We start from the raw sequence: 19,339 nt of genomic DNA, 5'->3' as shown, positions 1-19,339 counted from the left end.
ATCTGTGGAATCATTTATTTCACTATCTGCATTTCACTATCTGTGGAATCATTTATTTCACTATCTGCATTTCACTATCTGTGGAATCATTTATTTCACTATCTGCATTTCACTATCTGTGGAATCATTTATTTCACTATCTGCATTTCACTATCTGTGGAATCATTTATTTCACTATCTGCATTTCACTATCTGTGGAATCATTTATTTCACTATCTGCATTTCACTATCTGTGGAATCATTTATTTCACTATCTGCATTTCACTATCTGTGGAATCATTTATTTCACTATCTGCATTTCACTATCTGTGGAATCATTTATTTCACTATCTGCATTTCACTATCTGTGGAATCATTTATTTCACTATCTGCATTTCACTATCTGTGGAATCATTTATTTCACTATCTGCATTTCACTATCTGTGGAATCATTTATTTCACTATCTGCATTTCACTATCTGTGGAATCATTTATTTCACTATCTGCATTTCACTATCTGTGGAATCATTTATTTCACTATCTGCATTTCACTATCTGTGGAATCATTTATTTCACTATCTGCATTTCACTATCTGTGGAATCATTTATTTCACTATCTGCATTTCACTATCTGTGGAATCATTTATTTCACTATCTGCATTTCACTATCTGTGGAATCATTTATTTCACTATCTGCATTTCACTATCTGTGGAATCATTTATTTCACTATCTGCATTTCACTATCTGTGGAATCATTTATTTCACTATCTGCATTTCACTATCTGTGGAATCATTTATTTCACTATCTGCATTTCACTATCTGTGGAATCATTTATTTCACTATCTGCATTTCACTATCTGTGGAATCATTTATTTCACTATCTGCATTTCACTATCTGTGGAATCATTTATTTCACTATCTGCATTTCACTATCTGTGGAATCATTTATTTCACTATCTGCATTTCACTATCTGTGGAATCATTTATTTCACTATCTGCATTTCACTATCTGTGGAATCATTTATTTCACTATCTGCATTTCACTATCTGTGGAATCATTTATTTCACTATCTGCATTTCACTATCTGTGGAATCATTTATTTCACTATCTGCATTTCACTATCTGTGGAATCATTTATTTCACTATCTGCATTTCACTATCTGTGGAATCATTTATTTCACTATCTGCATTTCACTATCTGTGGAATCATTTATTTCACTATCTGCATTTCACTATCTGTGGAATCATTTATTTCACTATCTGCATTTCACTATCTGTGGAATCATTTATTTCACTATCTGCATTTCACTATCTGTGGAATCATTTATTTCACTATCTGCATTTCACTATCTGTGGAATCATTTATTTCACTATCTGCATTTCACTATCTGTGGAATCATTTATTTCACTATCTGCATTTCACTATCTGTGGAATCATTTATTTCACTATCTGCATTTCACTATCTGTGGAATCATTTATTTCACTATCTGCATTTCACTATCTGTGGAATCATTTATTTCACTATCTGCATTTCACTATCTGTGGAATCATTTATTTCACTATCTGCATTTCACTATCTGTGGAATCATTTATTTCACTATCTGCATTTCACTATCTGTGGAATCATTTATTTCACTATCTGCATTTCACTATCTGTGGAATCATTTATTTCACTATCTGCATTTCACTATCTGTGGAATCATTTATTTCACTATCTGCATTTCACTATCTGTGGAATCATTTATTTCACTATCTGCATTTCACTATCTGTGGAATCATTTATTTCACTATCTGCATTTCACTATCTGTGGAATCATTTATTTCACTATCTGCATTTCACTATCTGTGGAATCATTTATTTCACTATCTGCATTTCACTATCTGTGGAATCATTTATTTCACTATCTGCATTTCACTATCTGTGGAATCATTTATTTCACTATCTGCATTTCACTATCTGTGGAATCATTTATTTCACTATCTGCATTTCACTATCTGTGGAATCATTTATTTCACTATCTGCATTTCACTATCTGTGGAATCATTTATTTCACTATCTGCATTTCACTATCTGTGGAATCATTTATTTCACTATCTGCATTTCACTATCTGTGGAATCATTTATTTCACTATCTGCATTTCACTATCTGTGGAATCATTTATTTCACTATCTGCATTTCACTATCTGTGGAATCATTTATTTCACTATCTGCATTTCACTATCTGTGGAATCATTTATTTCACTATCTGCATTTCACTATCTGTGGAATCATTTATTTCACTATCTGCATTTCACTATCTGTGGAATCATTTATTTCACTATCTGCATTTCACTATCTGTGGAATCATTTATTTCACTATCTGCATTTCACTATCTGTGGAATCATTTATTTCACTATCTGCATTTCACTATCTGTGGAATCATTTATTTCACTATCTGCATTTCACTATCTGTGGAATCATTTATTTCACTATCTGCATTTCACTATCTGTGGAATCATTTATTTCACTATCTGCATTTCACTATCTGTGGAATCATTTATTTCACTATCTGCATTTCACTATCTGTGGAATCATTTATTTCACTATCTGCATTTCACTATCTGTGGAATCATTTATTTCACTATCTGCATTTCACTATCTGTGGAATCATTTATTTCACTATCTGCATTTCACTATCTGTGGAATCATTTATTTCACTATCTGCATTTCACTATCTGTGGAATCATTTATTTCACTATCTGCATTTCACTATCTGTGGAATCATTTATTTCACTATCTGCATTTCACTATCTGTGGAATCATTTATTTCACTATCTGCATTTCACTATCTGTGGAATCATTTATTTCACTATCTGCATTTCACTATCTGTGGAATCATTTATTTCACTATCTGCATTTCACTATCTGTGGAATCATTTATTTCACTATCTGCATTTCACTATCTGTGGAATCATTTATTTCACTATCTGCATTTCACTATCTGTGGAATCATTTATTTCACTATCTGCATTTCACTATCTGTGGAATCATTTATTTCACTATCTGCATTTCACTATCTGTGGAATCATTTATTTCACTATCTGCATTTCACTATCTGTGGAATCATTTATTTCACTATCTGCATTTCACTATCTGTGGAATCATTTATTTCACTATCTGCATTTCACTATCTGTGGAATCATTTATTTCACTATCTGCATTTCACTATCTGTGGAATCATTTATTTCACTATCTGCATTTCACTATCTGTGGAATCATTTATTTCACTATCTGCATTTCACTATCTGTGGAATCATTTATTTCACTATCTGCATTTCACTATCTGTGGAATCATTTATTTCACTATCTGCATTTCACTATCTGTGGAATCATTTATTTCACTATCTGCATTTCACTATCTGTGGAATCATTTATTTCACTATCTGCATTTCACTATCTGTGGAATCATTTATTTCACTATCTGCATTTCACTATCTGTGGAATCATTTATTTCACTATCTGCATTTCACTATCTGTGGAATCATTTATTTCACTATCTGCATTTCACTATCTGTGGAATCATTTATTTCACTATCTGCATTTCACTATCTGTGGAATCATTTATTTCACTATCTGCATTTCACTATCTGTGGAATCATTTATTTCACTATCTGCATTTCACTATCTGTGGAATCATTTATTTCACTATCTGCATTTCACTATCTGTGGAATCATTTATTTCACTATCTGCATTTCACTATCTGTGGAATCATTTATTTCACTATCTGCATTTCACTATCTGTGGAATCATTTATTTCACTATCTGCATTTCACTATCTGTGGAATCATTTATTTCACTATCTGCATTTCACTATCTGTGGAATCATTTATTTCACTATCTGCATTTCACTATCTGTGGAATCATTTATTTCACTATCTGCATTTCACTATCTGTGGAATCATTTATTTCACTATCTGCATTTCACTATCTGTGGAATCATTTATTTCACTATCTGCATTTCACTATCTGTGGAATCATTTATTTCACTATCTGCATTTCACTATCTGTGGAATCATTTATTTCACTATCTGCATTTCACTATCTGTGGAATCATTTATTTCACTATCTGCATTTCACTATCTGTGGAATCATTTATTTCACTATCTGCATTTCACTATCTGTGGAATCATTTATTTCACTATCTGCATTTCACTATCTGTGGAATCATTTATTTCACTATCTGCATTTCACTATCTGTGGAATCATTTATTTCACTATCTGCATTTCACTATCTGTGGAATCATTTATTTCACTATCTGCATTTCACTATCTGTGGAATCATTTATTTCACTATCTGCATTTCACTATCTGTGGAATCATTTATTTCACTATCTGCATTTCACTATCTGTGGAATCATTTATTTCACTATCTGCATTTCACTATCTGTGGAATCATTTATTTCACTATCTGCATTTCACTATCTGTGGAATCATTTATTTCACTATCTGCATTTCACTATCTGTGGAATCATTTATTTCACTATCTGCATTTCACTATCTGTGGAATCATTTATTTCACTATCTGCATTTCACTATCTGTGGAATCATTTATTTCACTATCTGCATTTCACTATCTGTGGAATCATTTATTTCACTATCTGCATTTCACTATCTGTGGAATCATTTATTTCACTATCTGCATTTCACTATCTGTGGAATCATTTATTTCACTATCTGCATTTCACTATCTGTGGAATCATTTATTTCACTATCTGCATTTCACTATCTGTGGAATCATTTATTTCACTATCTGCATTTCACTATCTGTGGAATCATTTATTTCACTATCTGCATTTCACTATCTGTGGAATCATTTATTTCACTATCTGCATTTCACTATCTGTGGAATCATTTATTTCACTATCTGCATTTCACTATCTGTGGAATCATTTATTTCACTATCTGCATTTCACTATCTGTGGAATCATTTATTTCACTATCTGCATTTCACTATCTGTGGAATCATTTATTTCACTATCTGCATTTCACTATCTGTGGAATCATTTATTTCACTATCTGCATTTCACTATCTGTGGAATCATTTATTTCACTATCTGCATTTCACTATCTGTGGAATCATTTATTTCACTATCTGCATTTCACTATCTGTGGAATCATTTATTTCACTATCTGCATTTCACTATCTGTGGAATCATTTATTTCACTATCTGCATTTCACTATCTGTGGAATCATTTATTTCACTATCTGCATTTCACTATCTGTGGAATCATTTATTTCACTATCTGCATTTCACTATCTGTGGAATCATTTATTTCACTATCTGCATTTCACTATCTGTGGAATCATTTATTTCACTATCTGCATTTCACTATCTGTGGAATCATTTATTTCACTATCTGCATTTCACTATCTGTGGAATCATTTATTTCACTATCTGCATTTCACTATCTGTGGAATCATTTATTTCACTATCTGCATTTCACTATCTGTGGAATCATTTATTTCACTATCTGCATTTCACTATCTGTGGAATCATTTATTTCACTATCTGCATTTCACTATCTGTGGAATCATTTATTTCACTATCTGCATTTCACTATCTGTGGAATCATTTATTTCACTATCTGCATTTCACTATCTGTGGAATCATTTATTTCACTATCTGCATTTCACTATCTGTGGAATCATTTATTTCACTATCTGCATTTCACTATCTGTGGAATCATTTATTTCACTATCTGCATTTCACTATCTGTGGAATCATTTATTTCACTATCTGCATTTCACTATCTGTGGAATCATTTATTTCACTATCTGCATTTCACTATCTGTGGAATCATTTATTTCACTATCTGCATTTCACTATCTGTGGAATCATTTATTTCACTATCTGCATTTCACTATCTGTGGAATCATTTATTTCACTATCTGCATTTCACTATCTGTGGAATCATTTATTTCACTATCTGCATTTCACTATCTGTGGAATCATTTATTTCACTATCTGCATTTCACTATCTGTGGAATCATTTATTTCACTATCTGCATTTCACTATCTGTGGAATCATTTATTTCACTATCTGCATTTCACTATCTGTGGAATCATTTATTTCACTATCTGCATTTCACTATCTGTGGAATCATTTATTTCACTATCTGCATTTCACTATCTGTGGAATCATTTATTTCACTATCTGCATTTCACTATCTGTGGAATCATTTATTTCACTATCTGCATTTCACTATCTGTGGAATCATTTATTTCACTATCTGCATTTCACTATCTGTGGAATCATTTATTTCACTATCTGCATTTCACTATCTGTGGAATCATTTATTTCACTGTCTGCATTTCACTATCTGTGGAATCATTTATTTCACTGTCTGCATTTCACTATCTGTGGAATCATTTATTTCACTGTCTGCATTTCACTATCTGTGGAATCATTTATTTCACTGTCTGCATTTCACTATCTGTGGAATCATTTATTTCACTGTCTGCATTTCACTATCTGTGGAATCATTTATTTCACTGTCTGCATTTCACTATCTGTGGAATCATTTATTTCACTGTCTGCATTTCACTATCTGTGGAATCATTTATTTCACTGTCTGCATTTCACTATCTGTGGAATCATTTATTTCACTGTCTGCATTTCACTATCTGTGGAATCATTTATTTCACTGTCTGCATTTCACTATCTGTGGAATCATTTATTTCACTGTCTGCATTTCACTATCTGTGGAATCATTTATTTCACTATCTGCATTTCACTATCTGTGGAATCATTTATTTCACTATCTGCATTTGGGATATTTTCCCAGATTTCATGGGGTCAAGGGACAGATTTCTAAGAGGAATGAAGCTTTCTGTTAGTAGATTTATCCTTCACCTGTTTATCTTTTTATGTACTTCTTCTTTGCTGAATCATACATCCATCTGTAACATAATTGTATTGGAGTAGTTGCCCATTTCTGTATTCTGAGGGCTTCTGACATGATTGAAATTCTACATTTTTTGTGGTGTTTAATCTCACTGGTATTTTAGGTACCTGGATCCAGTCACTATCTGTACCATCTTTAGGTGTATGTCTTTGTTAATGTGCTTCAGATAGGTTCCAAGGCTAGTTGCTTGCTTACCACCTGTATTTAATGATGGTGACTCCAGGACAGGTTTGCAGGAGTGTATGTGTGAGGGACAAGGTGAGTGCCTGGGCATGTGCATGTAAGTGTATGTGACCACAGTCTGTGCATAGTTGCTTGAAACGTGGATAACACCAGCTAGCTCACTTAGGAGCTCATTTAACTCAAATGGAGCATGCAATGAGGTGGCATCAGTGTCTGCAGGAACCAAAACTACCTTCTGCTTGGGGTAGTTGTACAAGCCAATGATGAGCTGTGCTTCCTTGGATTGTCCCCTGAATGCTGGTGAAAGTCAGGCTCTGCCTGGTGCCTCCAACAGGACTTTGGGTTTTTTGATCATTGCTTGATTTACAAGAGGCCAGGCCTCTTGGCAATAAATAGGAATAGCCTGTCCCACAGGAGGCAGAAGGTTTTAGGAAGGGAGTTGGCAGGGCTCATTAACAGCGCTTTAAACTAGATTTGAAGGGGGAAGGGGATGAAACCAGTCTCTTCGGACAGAGGACAGAGGGTGGTAAGCAAGAGGCAGGGGTGAAATCAGCAGCCCAACTGAAGTGCATGTATGCTAGTGCACACAGTCTGGGTAACAAACAAGAGGAGCTGGAAGCTGTGGTACAGCAGGGAAGTTACAATGTAGTCACCATCACAGAAACGTGGTGGGCTGACTCACATGACTGGAGTGCAGTAATCGATGGCTACAGGCTCTTCAGGAGAGACAGGTGAGGGAGAAGGGGTGGAGGGGTGGCCCTGTCATTAGGGAGGCTCTAGATGCCACTGAACTAGAGATTAAGGATGATCAGGTCGAGTGCCTGTGGGTGAGAATTAGAAGGAAGGCCAACAAGACTGACATCCTGGTTGGAGTCTGTTATAGACCACCCAATGAGGATGAAGAGGTTGATGAATTATTCTATAAACAGCTGGAGGCTGTCTCAAGATCACCAGACCTTGTTCTTATGGATGAGTTTAACCTGCCAGATATCTGCTGGGAACTTAACATGGCAGAAAGGAGTGAGTCTAGAAGGTTCTTGGAGTGTATGGAGGATAGCTTCTTGTCACAGCTGCTGTGTGAGCCTGCCAGGGGTGAGGCTTTGCTTGACCTACTCTGTACAAATAGAGAAGGGCTGGTGGGAGATGTGGTGGTTGGAGGCTGCTGGGGTCCAGTGACCATGGAATAATTGAGTTTTCAATATGCAGTGAAACTAGGAGGGGCATCAACAAAACCTCCACTCTGGACTTCCAGAGGCCAAACTTTGGCTTATTTAGGCAACTAACTCAGAAAGTACATTGGGAAACAGTCGTTAAAAAAAAAGGGGTCCAGGAGGGCTGGACCTACTTCAAGAAAGAAATCGTGAAGGCTCAGGAACAGGCTGTCCCAATGTGCTGGAAGGTGAGCCATCGGAGTAGACAGCCAACATGGGTGGGCAATGAACTTCTGAAACAATTAAAGGAAAAAAAGAGGGTGTATCACCTTTGGAAAAAAGGGAAGGTAACCCAGGAAATGTTTAAGGAGGTCATGTAGGAAAAAAATTAGAGAGGCAAAAGCCTATTGAGAACTTAGACTGGCCACTGCTGTGAAGGATGATAAAAAATGTTTTTATAAATATATTAATAGCAAAAGGAGGGGCAAGGACAACCTCCACTCCTTAGTGGACATGGAGGGGAATATAAGAACAAAAACCAAGGAAAAGGCAGAGGTACTTAACACCTTCTTTGTCTCAATTTTCAATAATAGGATAGGTTGTCTTCAGGACAACAGGCCTCCTGAACTGGCAGATGGACTCAGGGAGCATTATAGTCCCCCTGTAATCCAGGAGGAAGCAATAAGGGACCTGCTGAGCCACTTGGATTCCCACAAGTCTATGGGACCAGACGGGATCCATCCTAGGGTGCTGAGAGAGCTGGCAGATGAGCTGGCAAAGCCGCTCTCCATCATTTTTCAACAGTCCTGGCTCACTGGTGAGGTCCCAGATGACTGGAAGCTGGCCAATATGATGCCCATCCACACGAAGGGCCAGAAGGAGGAGCCAGGGAATTAGAGGCCTGTCAGCCTGACCTCAGTGCCAGGCAAAATTATGGAACAGGTCATCTTGAGTGCGATCACACAGCACCTACAGGATGGTCAGGGGATCAGGTCCAGCCAGCATGGATTTAGGAGGGGCAGGTCCTGCCTGACCAACCTGATCTCCTTCTATGATCAGGTTACCCACCTGGTGGATGTGAGGCAGGCTGTGGATGTAGTCTACCTGGACATCAGCAAGGCCTTTGATACTGTCTCCTATAGCAAACTCCTGGCAAAGTTTGCAGCCCATGGCCTGGACAGGAGCACTCTGCACTGGGTTAAGAACTGGCTGGATGGCCGAGCCCAGAGAGTGGTGGTGAATGGTGCCACTTCCAGCTGGCAGCCTGTCACTGGTGGTGTTCCCCAGGAATCAGTGTTGGACCCAATCCTGTTCAATATCTTTATTGATGATTTGGATGAGGGGATTGAGTCCATCATCAGTAAGTTTGCAGATGACACCAAGCTAGGGGCAGATGTCGATCTGTTAGAGGGTAGGAGGGCTCTGCAGAGGGACCTTGACAGGCTGGACAGATGGGCAGAGACCACCATGATGGCATTTAACAAGTCCAAGTGCCAGGTGCTGCACTTTGGCCACAACAACCCCATGCAGTGCTACAGGCTGGGGTTGGAGTGGCTGGAGAGCAGCCAGGCAGAAAGGGACCTGGGGGTACTGACTGACAGTAGGCTGAACATGAGCCAAGAGTGTGCCCAGGTGGCCAAGAAGGCCAATGGCATCCTGACCTCTATCAGAAATAGTGTGGCCAGCAGGAGCAGTGTGGTAGTTTTAGGCTATGCCTTTAAAAATCTTTCACAGATCTTGAACAGAAAAGTAGTAAAATGTAAATAAATCACTATTGGGTGTAAAAAGGAAAATAATGATAATTCTAAGCAATCCCATTGGAAAGATAATGGACTTAAGCTAGTAATGTAAACAATTTTTCTCTCTTTTCAATTCTTTGCTCTGGGAGAGACTAACTGGCTTCTGCTTGATCTTGGCTGCACTGCTTTGTTGTGACTGGTATTAACAGCAACTTCTCTCTGCTCACTTTTTTCTTGCCCCTTTTTGTGTTCAGGGGGGATAAGGAGCAGGTAGGAAGAGAGAACCTGTTGCAGCTTCCCTGGTCTTTGGCCAGAGGGGTTCTTGAGCTGTTTACTAATTGTAAATACTTGCAGATATTGTATATTTGTAGATATTCATTGCATTTCATTGTAGATTGTAGTTTTGCTTGTAAATACAGCTTGTGGAATTTGGTATACTTTAAGTGTGATGCTTTATAAATGGGTTGTTTCTGCAGTGATTGACCAAGTTGGCAGGTACATGGTATATAAGCTATTCCTTTGGTTTAAATATGAGTTAAGGAGGTTTGGTGATTACTGCCTTGGATTTGTTGGTTTGGGGGGATACAGCAATGCAACTGTGCAAGTGTTCCTCCTGAGTTTTTTGAATTTAGTGTTCTTGTAACTGGGAGTTATCTCGGTGGTTTAAATAGAATCATAGAATCAGTCAGGGTTGGAAGGGACCACAAGGATCATCTAGTTCCAACCCCCTGCCATGGGCAGGGACACATCACACTAGATCAGGCTGGCCAGAGCCTCATCCAGCCTGGCCTTAAACACCTCCAAGGACGGGGCCTCAACCACCTCCCTGGACAACCCATTCCAGGCTCTCACCACTCTCATGGTGAAGAACTTCTTCCTCATGTCCAGTCTGAGTCACCCCACTTCCAGCTTTATTCCATTCCCCCTAGTCCTGTCACTACCTGATATCCTAAAATGTCCCTCCCCAACTTTCTTCAGATACTGGAGAGCCATAATAAGGTCACCTCGGAGCCTTCTCTTCTCCAGACTGAACAGCCCCAACTCTTTCAGTCTGTCCTCATAGGAGAGCTGCTCCAGCCCTCTGATCATCCTCGTGGCCTGTCTCTGGACCATCTTAAGATGGTCTGTTCATTATGCCCAAATTTGCTATTTGTGGTGGTAATAATAGGCCTGGTGATAGTAGTGTATTGAGAGAGACATGCAGCTAATTGCTTTGTCACTAAAGAAAGATGGAGATGTAAGAGACCTGGCTCTAATAAAAGCGATTGCAGTGGTAAGGAAGACACAGAGGCAGGAGAAGCTGCAGCAACAGGCAGTAGCAGGCAAGCGGAGTTAATGAGAAAACTGCTTTGAACCATAGCAAACACCGTGGCAGAGCTGGCACTGAGCCCGTTGCGGGGCGGCCGCTATGCCCTGTGGGAGCGGCAGCGGCAACTCAGCTCCGGCGAGCCCTCAAGTGGCAGGAGCGGTGCCGGTGAAAGCGGCAGACCCCGCGCCAGCGCCCATAAGGGTGGTAATGGCAGCAGACCTGGCTGTGCTGGTAAAGCGGCGGTCCCGGGAGAGTCGCCTGTAGCCCCTGCCCAAACGGCAGCAATGGTGACGGCGGCAACGCCACAGGTGGCGGCCATTACTGAGGCTGAGGAGGCAGAGAGGCTTCTGCTGTAGCAGCTGGACTGGGAGCGAGTCCAGCAGCAGTTGCAGGGTCCCAAAGAGCACCCGATGATGCTGTTTCTGTGCAAGGCCCTTCTGCTTCTGCCGGTCCTGCTGTGAATTTCCAAGCAGCACCAGTAAGACTGGTTGATACTCTGACGACAAGGATCCTTCTGATCCAGGTCCAAGTTCTCCACATAAAGCAAACAGAAAGAAAAACAAACCAATCTTGGATGACCCCTTGCAGGGGACTTCTTCTCAAATGCAGACCAGAAGTCAAACCAAGAAAATTTCTCAGGGTGATAGTGATGAGGAAGAGAAAGTCTGTCTTAAGGATCTAGCTAACTTCATGAAGCCACCAATGGATGATGGAGATGCAGGACAGGGTATGAGTCCTAGCAGATCAGGAAATAAAGGAGGTGCTTCTGAATGTAAGGAGATCCTACAGAGTCTTTCAACAGGGGGACAGCAGGATGAAGAAGAGGAGGAGGAGGAGGATGATGATGACATACAGTCAGCTAATGCACCCAGACAGGAAAATAGGCATGTAAGAAAGATTATATTAGAGGAGACACTGAGCCAATAATGAGATAGTATGGAAGATGCTATGACACAGGAGCTCCGGCTTTAATGGTAGGTGACAAGTCAGTGGCCCAGTGGGAAACTCTCGCAAAAGATAGTAGAATTGATAAGCATTTAGGCAGTTGCCTTGGTAAAGTTTCTCTGTGGGCACACCTATTTGCTGTGCTGATGCAGTACCCATCCAGAGATGATTTACCATGAAACCCTCAGAAATGGGATACAATAGGTGAGGGAATCAAGTGTTTGAGAGAGTTTGCTGTGAGATAAATAATTTATGGAAATCATGGTACGCTAAATCCTGATGATGTTCCTATGGGAACAGGTCTTGCCAAGAAGCTCATTAAACTTGCTCCTCCTAATTATGCTACTATTCTGGCAAGTAGAATTGTGGCAAGAAATTATGACGGAGCGCCTCCTACCGTTGGCTGTTTTACTGACCAAATGAGGCAATTGGAGGATAGTTTCACATGTGTTTCTTTGGTCTCAGCCATTGAAATTCTGCCTGGAGAGATAAAGAATTGCATGAAAGAGCTAAAGGAGGAATTTAAAACCTCCATATCCAAGTTGGCAAAGCTGGGATGTTCTCAATTCTTTCTCTTCCAACTGGATACAAGTTTCAGCTGTTAGAAACAGACATCCTTCAAGAAGGCCATTTCAAAATAGGCCAAACCAAAATAGACAACAGAGGCAATCACACGGGAGTATTTGGATAACCCTGCATGACCAGTTTGGTGAAAACATGAATAAGTGGGATGGTCAACCAACTTCTGCTCTTTTCAGGAGATTGCAGGAGCTGTGGAGTGGCAGAACCAGAGGTAACAATACCAGAAGGGTAGCTGTCACTTCCTTGGTTTCCCAGGACAACTCTAATTGCTCCAGTAGTGGTTCTGATACTAACACTGGGCACTGTGTCAACTGTACATGTGGAGGTAATCCCCACAATGAGGGGTGCCCTGCCTTCTGCCAGGGGGAGATAACAGATAATGGAGATAACAGAATCTATTGGGATGTATGCATTCAATGGCATGAGGTTGTCTATTAGAACTGAACTTTCAGATGAATCTACAGTTGTGGGACATTAGATAGAGGATGTGAAACTGCCATTTGCTTCTTAAACTGTGCATCACAGACAATACAGAACCAACCGTGACTCTTTGGTGCCCATTCACAGTAGTATTAGCGACCAGTAGAGTTGTTTAAAAGGGGTGGATTGTGGTAGTTTTAGGCTGTGCCTTTAAAATTTTTTCACAGATCTTGAACAGAAAAGTAGTAAAATGTAAATAAATCACTATTGGATGTAAAAAGGAAAATAATGATAATTCTAAGCAATCCCATTGGAAAGATAATGGACTTAAGCTAGTAATCAAAACAATTTTTCTCCTTTCACTTCTTTGCTCTGGGAGAGACTAACTGACTTCTGCTTGATCTTGACTGCACGGCTTTCTTTTGGACTGGTATTAACAACAACTCTCTGCTCTCTTTTCTCTTGTCCCTTTTTGTGTACAGGGGAGTAAGGAGGAGGCAGGAAGAGAGAACCTGTTGCCGCTCCCCTGGTCTTTGGCCGGGGGGTTCCTCTACTGTTTATTAATTGTAAATAGCTGTAGATGTTGTATATTTGTACATATTCATTGCATTTCATTGTAGATTGTAGTTTTGCTTGTAAATACATCTCCATTTGCTTGCAACTGAGCTGGTCTGGCAAAATTTAATGTTGGGGGGAATTTTCACCATGCCACAAGCAGGAAAGTCATTCTGCCCCTGTACTCAGCACTGGTTAGTACTGTGAGTACTGTGTCCAGTTCTGGCCCCCTAATTCAAGAAAGACGTTGAGATGCTTGAACATGTCCAGGGAAAGGGCAACGAGGCTGGTGAGGGGTCTGGAGCACAAGCCCTATGAGGAGCATCTGAGGGAGCTGGGATTGTTTAGCCTGGAGAAGAGGAGGCTCAGGAGAGGCCTTATTGCTGTCTACAGCTACCTGAAGGGTGGCGGTAGCCAGGTGGGGGTTGGTCTCTTCTCCTGGACAACCAGCATCAGAACAAGAGGACACAGTCTCAAGCTGTGTAGGGCGAGGTTTAGGCTTGATCTTAGAAAGAAGTTCTTCACAGAAGGAGTGATTGCCCATTGGAATGGGCTGCCCAGGGAGGTGGTGGGGTTGATGTCCCTGGAGGTATTTAAGAAAAGACTGGATGAGGTACTTAGTGCCATGGTCTGGTTGATTAGTTTGGATCAGGTGATTGGTCAGACTTGATTTTTGAGGTCTCTTCAAACCTGGTTGATTCTGTGATTCTCTGCTTTGAGTTACAATGTAAATGAACAAGGTGTGTATGAAGAGGGCCAGCTCTCCTCGCAATTTACAAGTCAGGAGGTCTGTGCATGCACAGAGGGATGTGGACAAGTGCAAGTATACTGCGGAAGAGCAAGAGGCATCTTAGAGCAGGTGAGCATGTGCAAGTGAACGTGGTTGTGTGTGACAGAGTGTGCATCCAAGCACGTGTGTCCTCCTGCCAGCCGCTGAGTGCTTGTATCTCAGGCCGTCCTCCAGTAAATATATTACTTAGCAAATTGAGGGCTCTAGTTAATGATTGCCATTAGTGCAGGGCCTGTATTAGGCTCCATTTTGTGTGAGCTGAGCAGCTGCCTGAATACCATTAGAGTGAATACATTGGCCTTTAATTTCAAGCATGAACTGTTTGTGCTCCAAGGAGGCTTTGCAGGAGCTGGCCTGGGGTTGCTCAGCAGGGGCTGGCAGGCAGGTTTGTGGCAAGCCTTCTGGAGGCCTGCTCCAGCAGCAGCAACACTAATGGCCTTCCTTAGTCAAAGCACCATAGGCTGGTGCTAGGCATGCAGGGGGAAGGGCAGGCCACCTCGGACACTTGTCCAGATTACAGGGAGGCAGCTGGTCCAAGCAACTGGGTGGGAAGAATGTGTTTCCTTGTCTGGCAGACAGCCCTATCCATCTTCTTTCTGGAAATACATCTACAGAGCTTTGCCTTGTGCTTCTCATCAGAGCCAGACCACTACATGCTGTGATCCCAAATGGTGTTGTGGACTAAGCCAGATCAAGCCTGGTCATCCCTAGAGCAGGTTATAAGCTCCAGACAAAACATGCTCTTCCTCAAGAACAGAGTGGAGTGTTTTGGTGCTCGTACTCCTCCTTTCCTCCCTCAAGACCCCTAGCAGAGGTGCTGCCCTGTCAGCTGTGGAGTTAGGTGCAAGACATGTACTGCCCAGGTTTATAAATGACTGCAGATTGGTCAGGGTGTTCCCATGAATGAGGGCAGTTGCACAGTTGGACATGGGGCCATTCTCACCCTGTCTTTGCCTGCTGTTTTGGCTGCACTGTTGAAAGCCAGCCATTGTCTTGTGGCCGCTTGAGTGGTGCCATGATGAAGAGGCAGGACTAGGTGTAGTTTGAGCCTTACTTGCAGCTGCCTGACCACTCATGAATCCCTGTATCTTCTTGTGTCTTCTCATGTTCTGTGTCCTTTACCCCAGCCCTTGTTTTGTGACCTTCTCACTTGTGGTGTCCTGGGAAGGCACTCTTCCCCACAGTTTGGCCCCAGAAGAAGGCTCAGAGAGAAACCCCAGGCCACCTTCTCACCCAAAGCCTGGCGTGTTGTGGATGACTTTTGTCTGTCCTCGACCTGTTTTTCTGCAGCATCTTCTCCATCTGCCATCCACCAGAAATTAACTGCTTCAGCTGCCTTCCCTAATCCTGTCTGGCATTTCAAAATGGAGGGGACTGCCAGGTTCTTTGTTCTCACTCTCTCTTGGCACTGGCAGGGAACCTTCTCTGCTCTGGAGAAGGACAATTGTGCTGATTTTTTTTTCTGTCCCGTAGCTTTGAATAGGGGTTGCTATGTTACCCTCCAGCTCTCAGGCTTGCCAGAGCACACACCATATATAACCCCACAGCAGGTGGCTGTTGAGTAAAGGCCCTTAAATCTGCCTTTCTTGTTTCTTATGCTGCTGGCCAAGGTGTTGGGGGATGTAGCAGGGCATGATTGCTGGCTGAAACTCCAGCCACAGCTTGGTGCCAAGCACCATGTTGGCATTTTCCATTCTCAAGTGCCCATCTTAATTTGCAGAGGAGGTACCAACTAGGCAGCGACATGCTGCCCACATTGGCTTTTAGAAAGGCCCTGATATGAGAGGCTGTCCCATGGGCCTGAGCTATGACCAAGATCCTGGAGGCAGAGGCTTCCAGATCCTGCTGCAGTCACTGCAGCACCCAGAACCTGGCTTGGACACTTCTGTAGCTGTCTAATTTGGTGTGACAGTTTGGGTGCACCTGACTATTTGAGCAGCTTTCTGGAGAGAGTTGCATGTGCTTGTCCTGTGGTGAGAAGTTAAAATTCATCCAGGACAGAGGCAGGTGGCATCAAAATATCACCTTGCTGTGCTGCTATGTGATTGCATCTGGTTGATAGACTTGACTTCGAAATTCCAAAATGAACTTCTGTCTTAGAGGAGACCACAGAATTGGTAATTGTTTCTAAAATGCCCATTTCCCTGGGGAGGAATTCCTTAGTGCCTGAGCAAGTGAAACCATGGGCCTCAATGGGAAAAGCCTAAAAGAGGCACCAGGGAGGTGCAAAACAACAGAGCCCAGGCCAGATCTCTTACGGTATTGTTTTCTTTTCTTTCTAACACCATGAAAACAGCAGTAAAGCCCTTCCCAGCAGTGATGGGAATGAAATGAAGGTAGGGGACATCTGCACAAATTTCAGAGCTGCTGAGCTTCCCATCATGCGGCACTCAGTAGGTCACCTGTTCCTGAGGAATGAACACTGCTGGATCATGGCTACTCTGAATGACTATTCTGCTGGCCCACAGAGCAGTGAGACTACCTCTCCTGGCCAAAGAGTGTCTGTGAAACAACTGCCCAATTGCTGCTTCTGCCTGCATAAGGAAAGAAGCAAAGTTCTCGATACATAAAAGGAAAATATTTTGGAATCACTTCTTTGGCTCTGTGTTTCCTCTGGGATCCACAGGTCCCAGCACAGCCTAATGGGGAATGACATTTCTGTCCTGTCATGTAATGCAGGGAGTGCGTGGGCATTTCTGGTCTCCTTAGCCTGGATCTGCTCTGGCCATACTGTGAACACTGGGAGAAAAGAGGAGAGAGCTGGCTTTAGTAGCCATGGTACAAATCAGGCTGTAAGGCCTTCAGGTGGGATCTTTTCCTCTAAGCATCTCTCAGCCATTCCTCATTGAACTGTGGAATCTAGAGCCAAAAATCTGGAGAGTTTTAGTGTGTCTGGGACTCTGAGAAGGGGTGATTTATAAATCCTTACTGGAGAGCTGTTGATAAATTGTCTCTGAAGATTCATTCTTCAGTCCTACGTGGTTTATCTCCCTGCTCTAAAGGTGTAGTAGATCCTTCTTCAAGGCCAAGTGGATCCGAATTTAGCTTTTCCATGTGATACCTTCTGGCAGTGATGCTGTTCTGACTCGACTCTAAATGCATCATGGATTGTAGCTACAGGTGCCCTAGGTCCTGGTTGTGTGGACCCCAGGGGTCTCAGTCCTGGAATGGATTGGGGGTACACACATGCTTTTCTTTCTCTTGAGGGGTAGAGGCAAGGATGTGAGCAGAGCACTTCACTGCTTGTGTTAGTGCCCTTTGCTGGAAGTACAAGCATGACTGTCCATTTTAGGAGGTGTAATTGTACCAGAGAGATGTGACAAAGCACTTGAGGCAAGAACTCTGCTGTTTGCAGCATATATGAGCACTGACTTTGTCCTTCTTTTCATTCTCCTGCAGAGCATCAACGGAGGCTGCCCTCCACCTCACTTTGTGTATGATCCATCCACCTTTGCCTTCCGTTCCCTCAGCACCTTGAAGCCGCTGAGCCCGATCGCTCCGGTGGAAGAACCGTCGTGTGCCTACTGAAGGAGTTTCTCCAAAAAACTCAGGAACTGTCAACCAGCCACCTGCCTGGCATGGAAAAGGGGAGGTGGTGATACTCAAGGGGATTGGTGAGAGAAGGGGACAATGACATATCTTTGCAGTACAGCTTCTCTGGCAGCAGGAAGCATATGCCTTTGCAGCATATGGCTTTTCATAGCATTGCCATATCAAATAGTGGCAAAGGGAGAGATTTTTGTCTTTCAGGGCAAAGCAAACCAGTCAGGTCCACAAACTAACTAGAAGGGCAGCCACCAATGCGGTGTCAAACACAGAGTTGGTGGTAGTTGAAGATATTGTTGAGGGGTTCAGGGGCTAGCATGGCCTCCATTGCAGCAGGGATAAGTGATCAGGATGTGAAATCAAGTTCAGTTTCCTGAGAATACCTGGATCTGCGGTGCTTTGCTACAGACCTGACACTTCTCCCACTCAGAATTGAGCTCAGGAGTGGAGACAGAAACTGTACAGTTCTGCCTGCAGTGCAAGAAGACCCTTGTCTGAGATTGTGATAATGGCATTCACTTCAGGCTTTCTTGAGTGGAAGACGCTGGGAGAAGGAGGTGGGAGGATGTAACTGGCTCACCTAGCTGCACGTTCCAGCTGGTCTGCTAACAGCTCAGTGATATGCCTCCCTTGCCAATCCCATCTTAGAGGATGAACTTCTCACTTGTAGATCAGGGGTTAGAATACAGTTTTAGAGTGGAAGATCTGTGTTCGGACATCCAAAAAAATGCAACACCCACCCTCAATTTTCAGCATTGTCAGAGAGAACTTGGGGATAACTGTGTGCTCTTGGGTCTTCTCTCTGCTGAGGCTATGTTCTAGGATATGCAGCACTTCTCCATAGCATTGTCCCAATACTCTGCCTCCCTAACACAACTCTGAAGGTAACTGATATTGCTAAACTCAATCAAATGTAATGTCTCCAGCAAGCTTTCGACTCTCCTGTTATGTTGGCTATTGAATTCAGGTAGACTATTCCTGTATCAGTGGAACAGTATTCCCAGATAGAGCATGGAGTGAGAGAAAGAGGTCTCTTTTGTTGGACCCCTGTTGGTGGAAGAAACAGGAAGAGAGTTTGTATGAGTTTTGTGCTGCAAGGCAACAGCTAGAAGTAGAACAAGCTCTAATCTCTCTTGGTAAGGCAGAGGATGAAGGCATTTACCTTTGCTGCACCTGGTGGAAAGAG

At 41.9% G+C, this 19,339-nt stretch overlaps 1 protein-coding gene across 1 annotated transcript in view; it reads left to right on the top strand.

The window, feature by feature from the left end:
* LOC128980735 (uncharacterized) overlaps window positions 1–18,135 on the top strand; it is a 93,586-nt gene extending 75,451 nt beyond the window's left edge. The window contains exon 5 of the mRNA XM_054399212.1: window positions 18,007–18,135. Coding sequence (XP_054255187.1) covers window positions 18,007–18,135 — 129 coding nt within the window. The remainder of the gene's footprint in view (window positions 1–18,006) is intronic.
* Window positions 18,136–19,339: the final 1,204 nt, after the last annotated feature.

This window comes from Indicator indicator, chromosome 2 (assembly GCF_027791375.1).
Source record: "Indicator indicator isolate 239-I01 chromosome 2, UM_Iind_1.1, whole genome shotgun sequence".
NCBI classification, from domain to species: domain Eukaryota; kingdom Metazoa; phylum Chordata; class Aves; order Piciformes; family Indicatoridae; genus Indicator; species Indicator indicator.
Note: the sequence above shows the minus strand (reverse complement) of the source record. Positions and strands in the feature narration are given on the sequence as shown.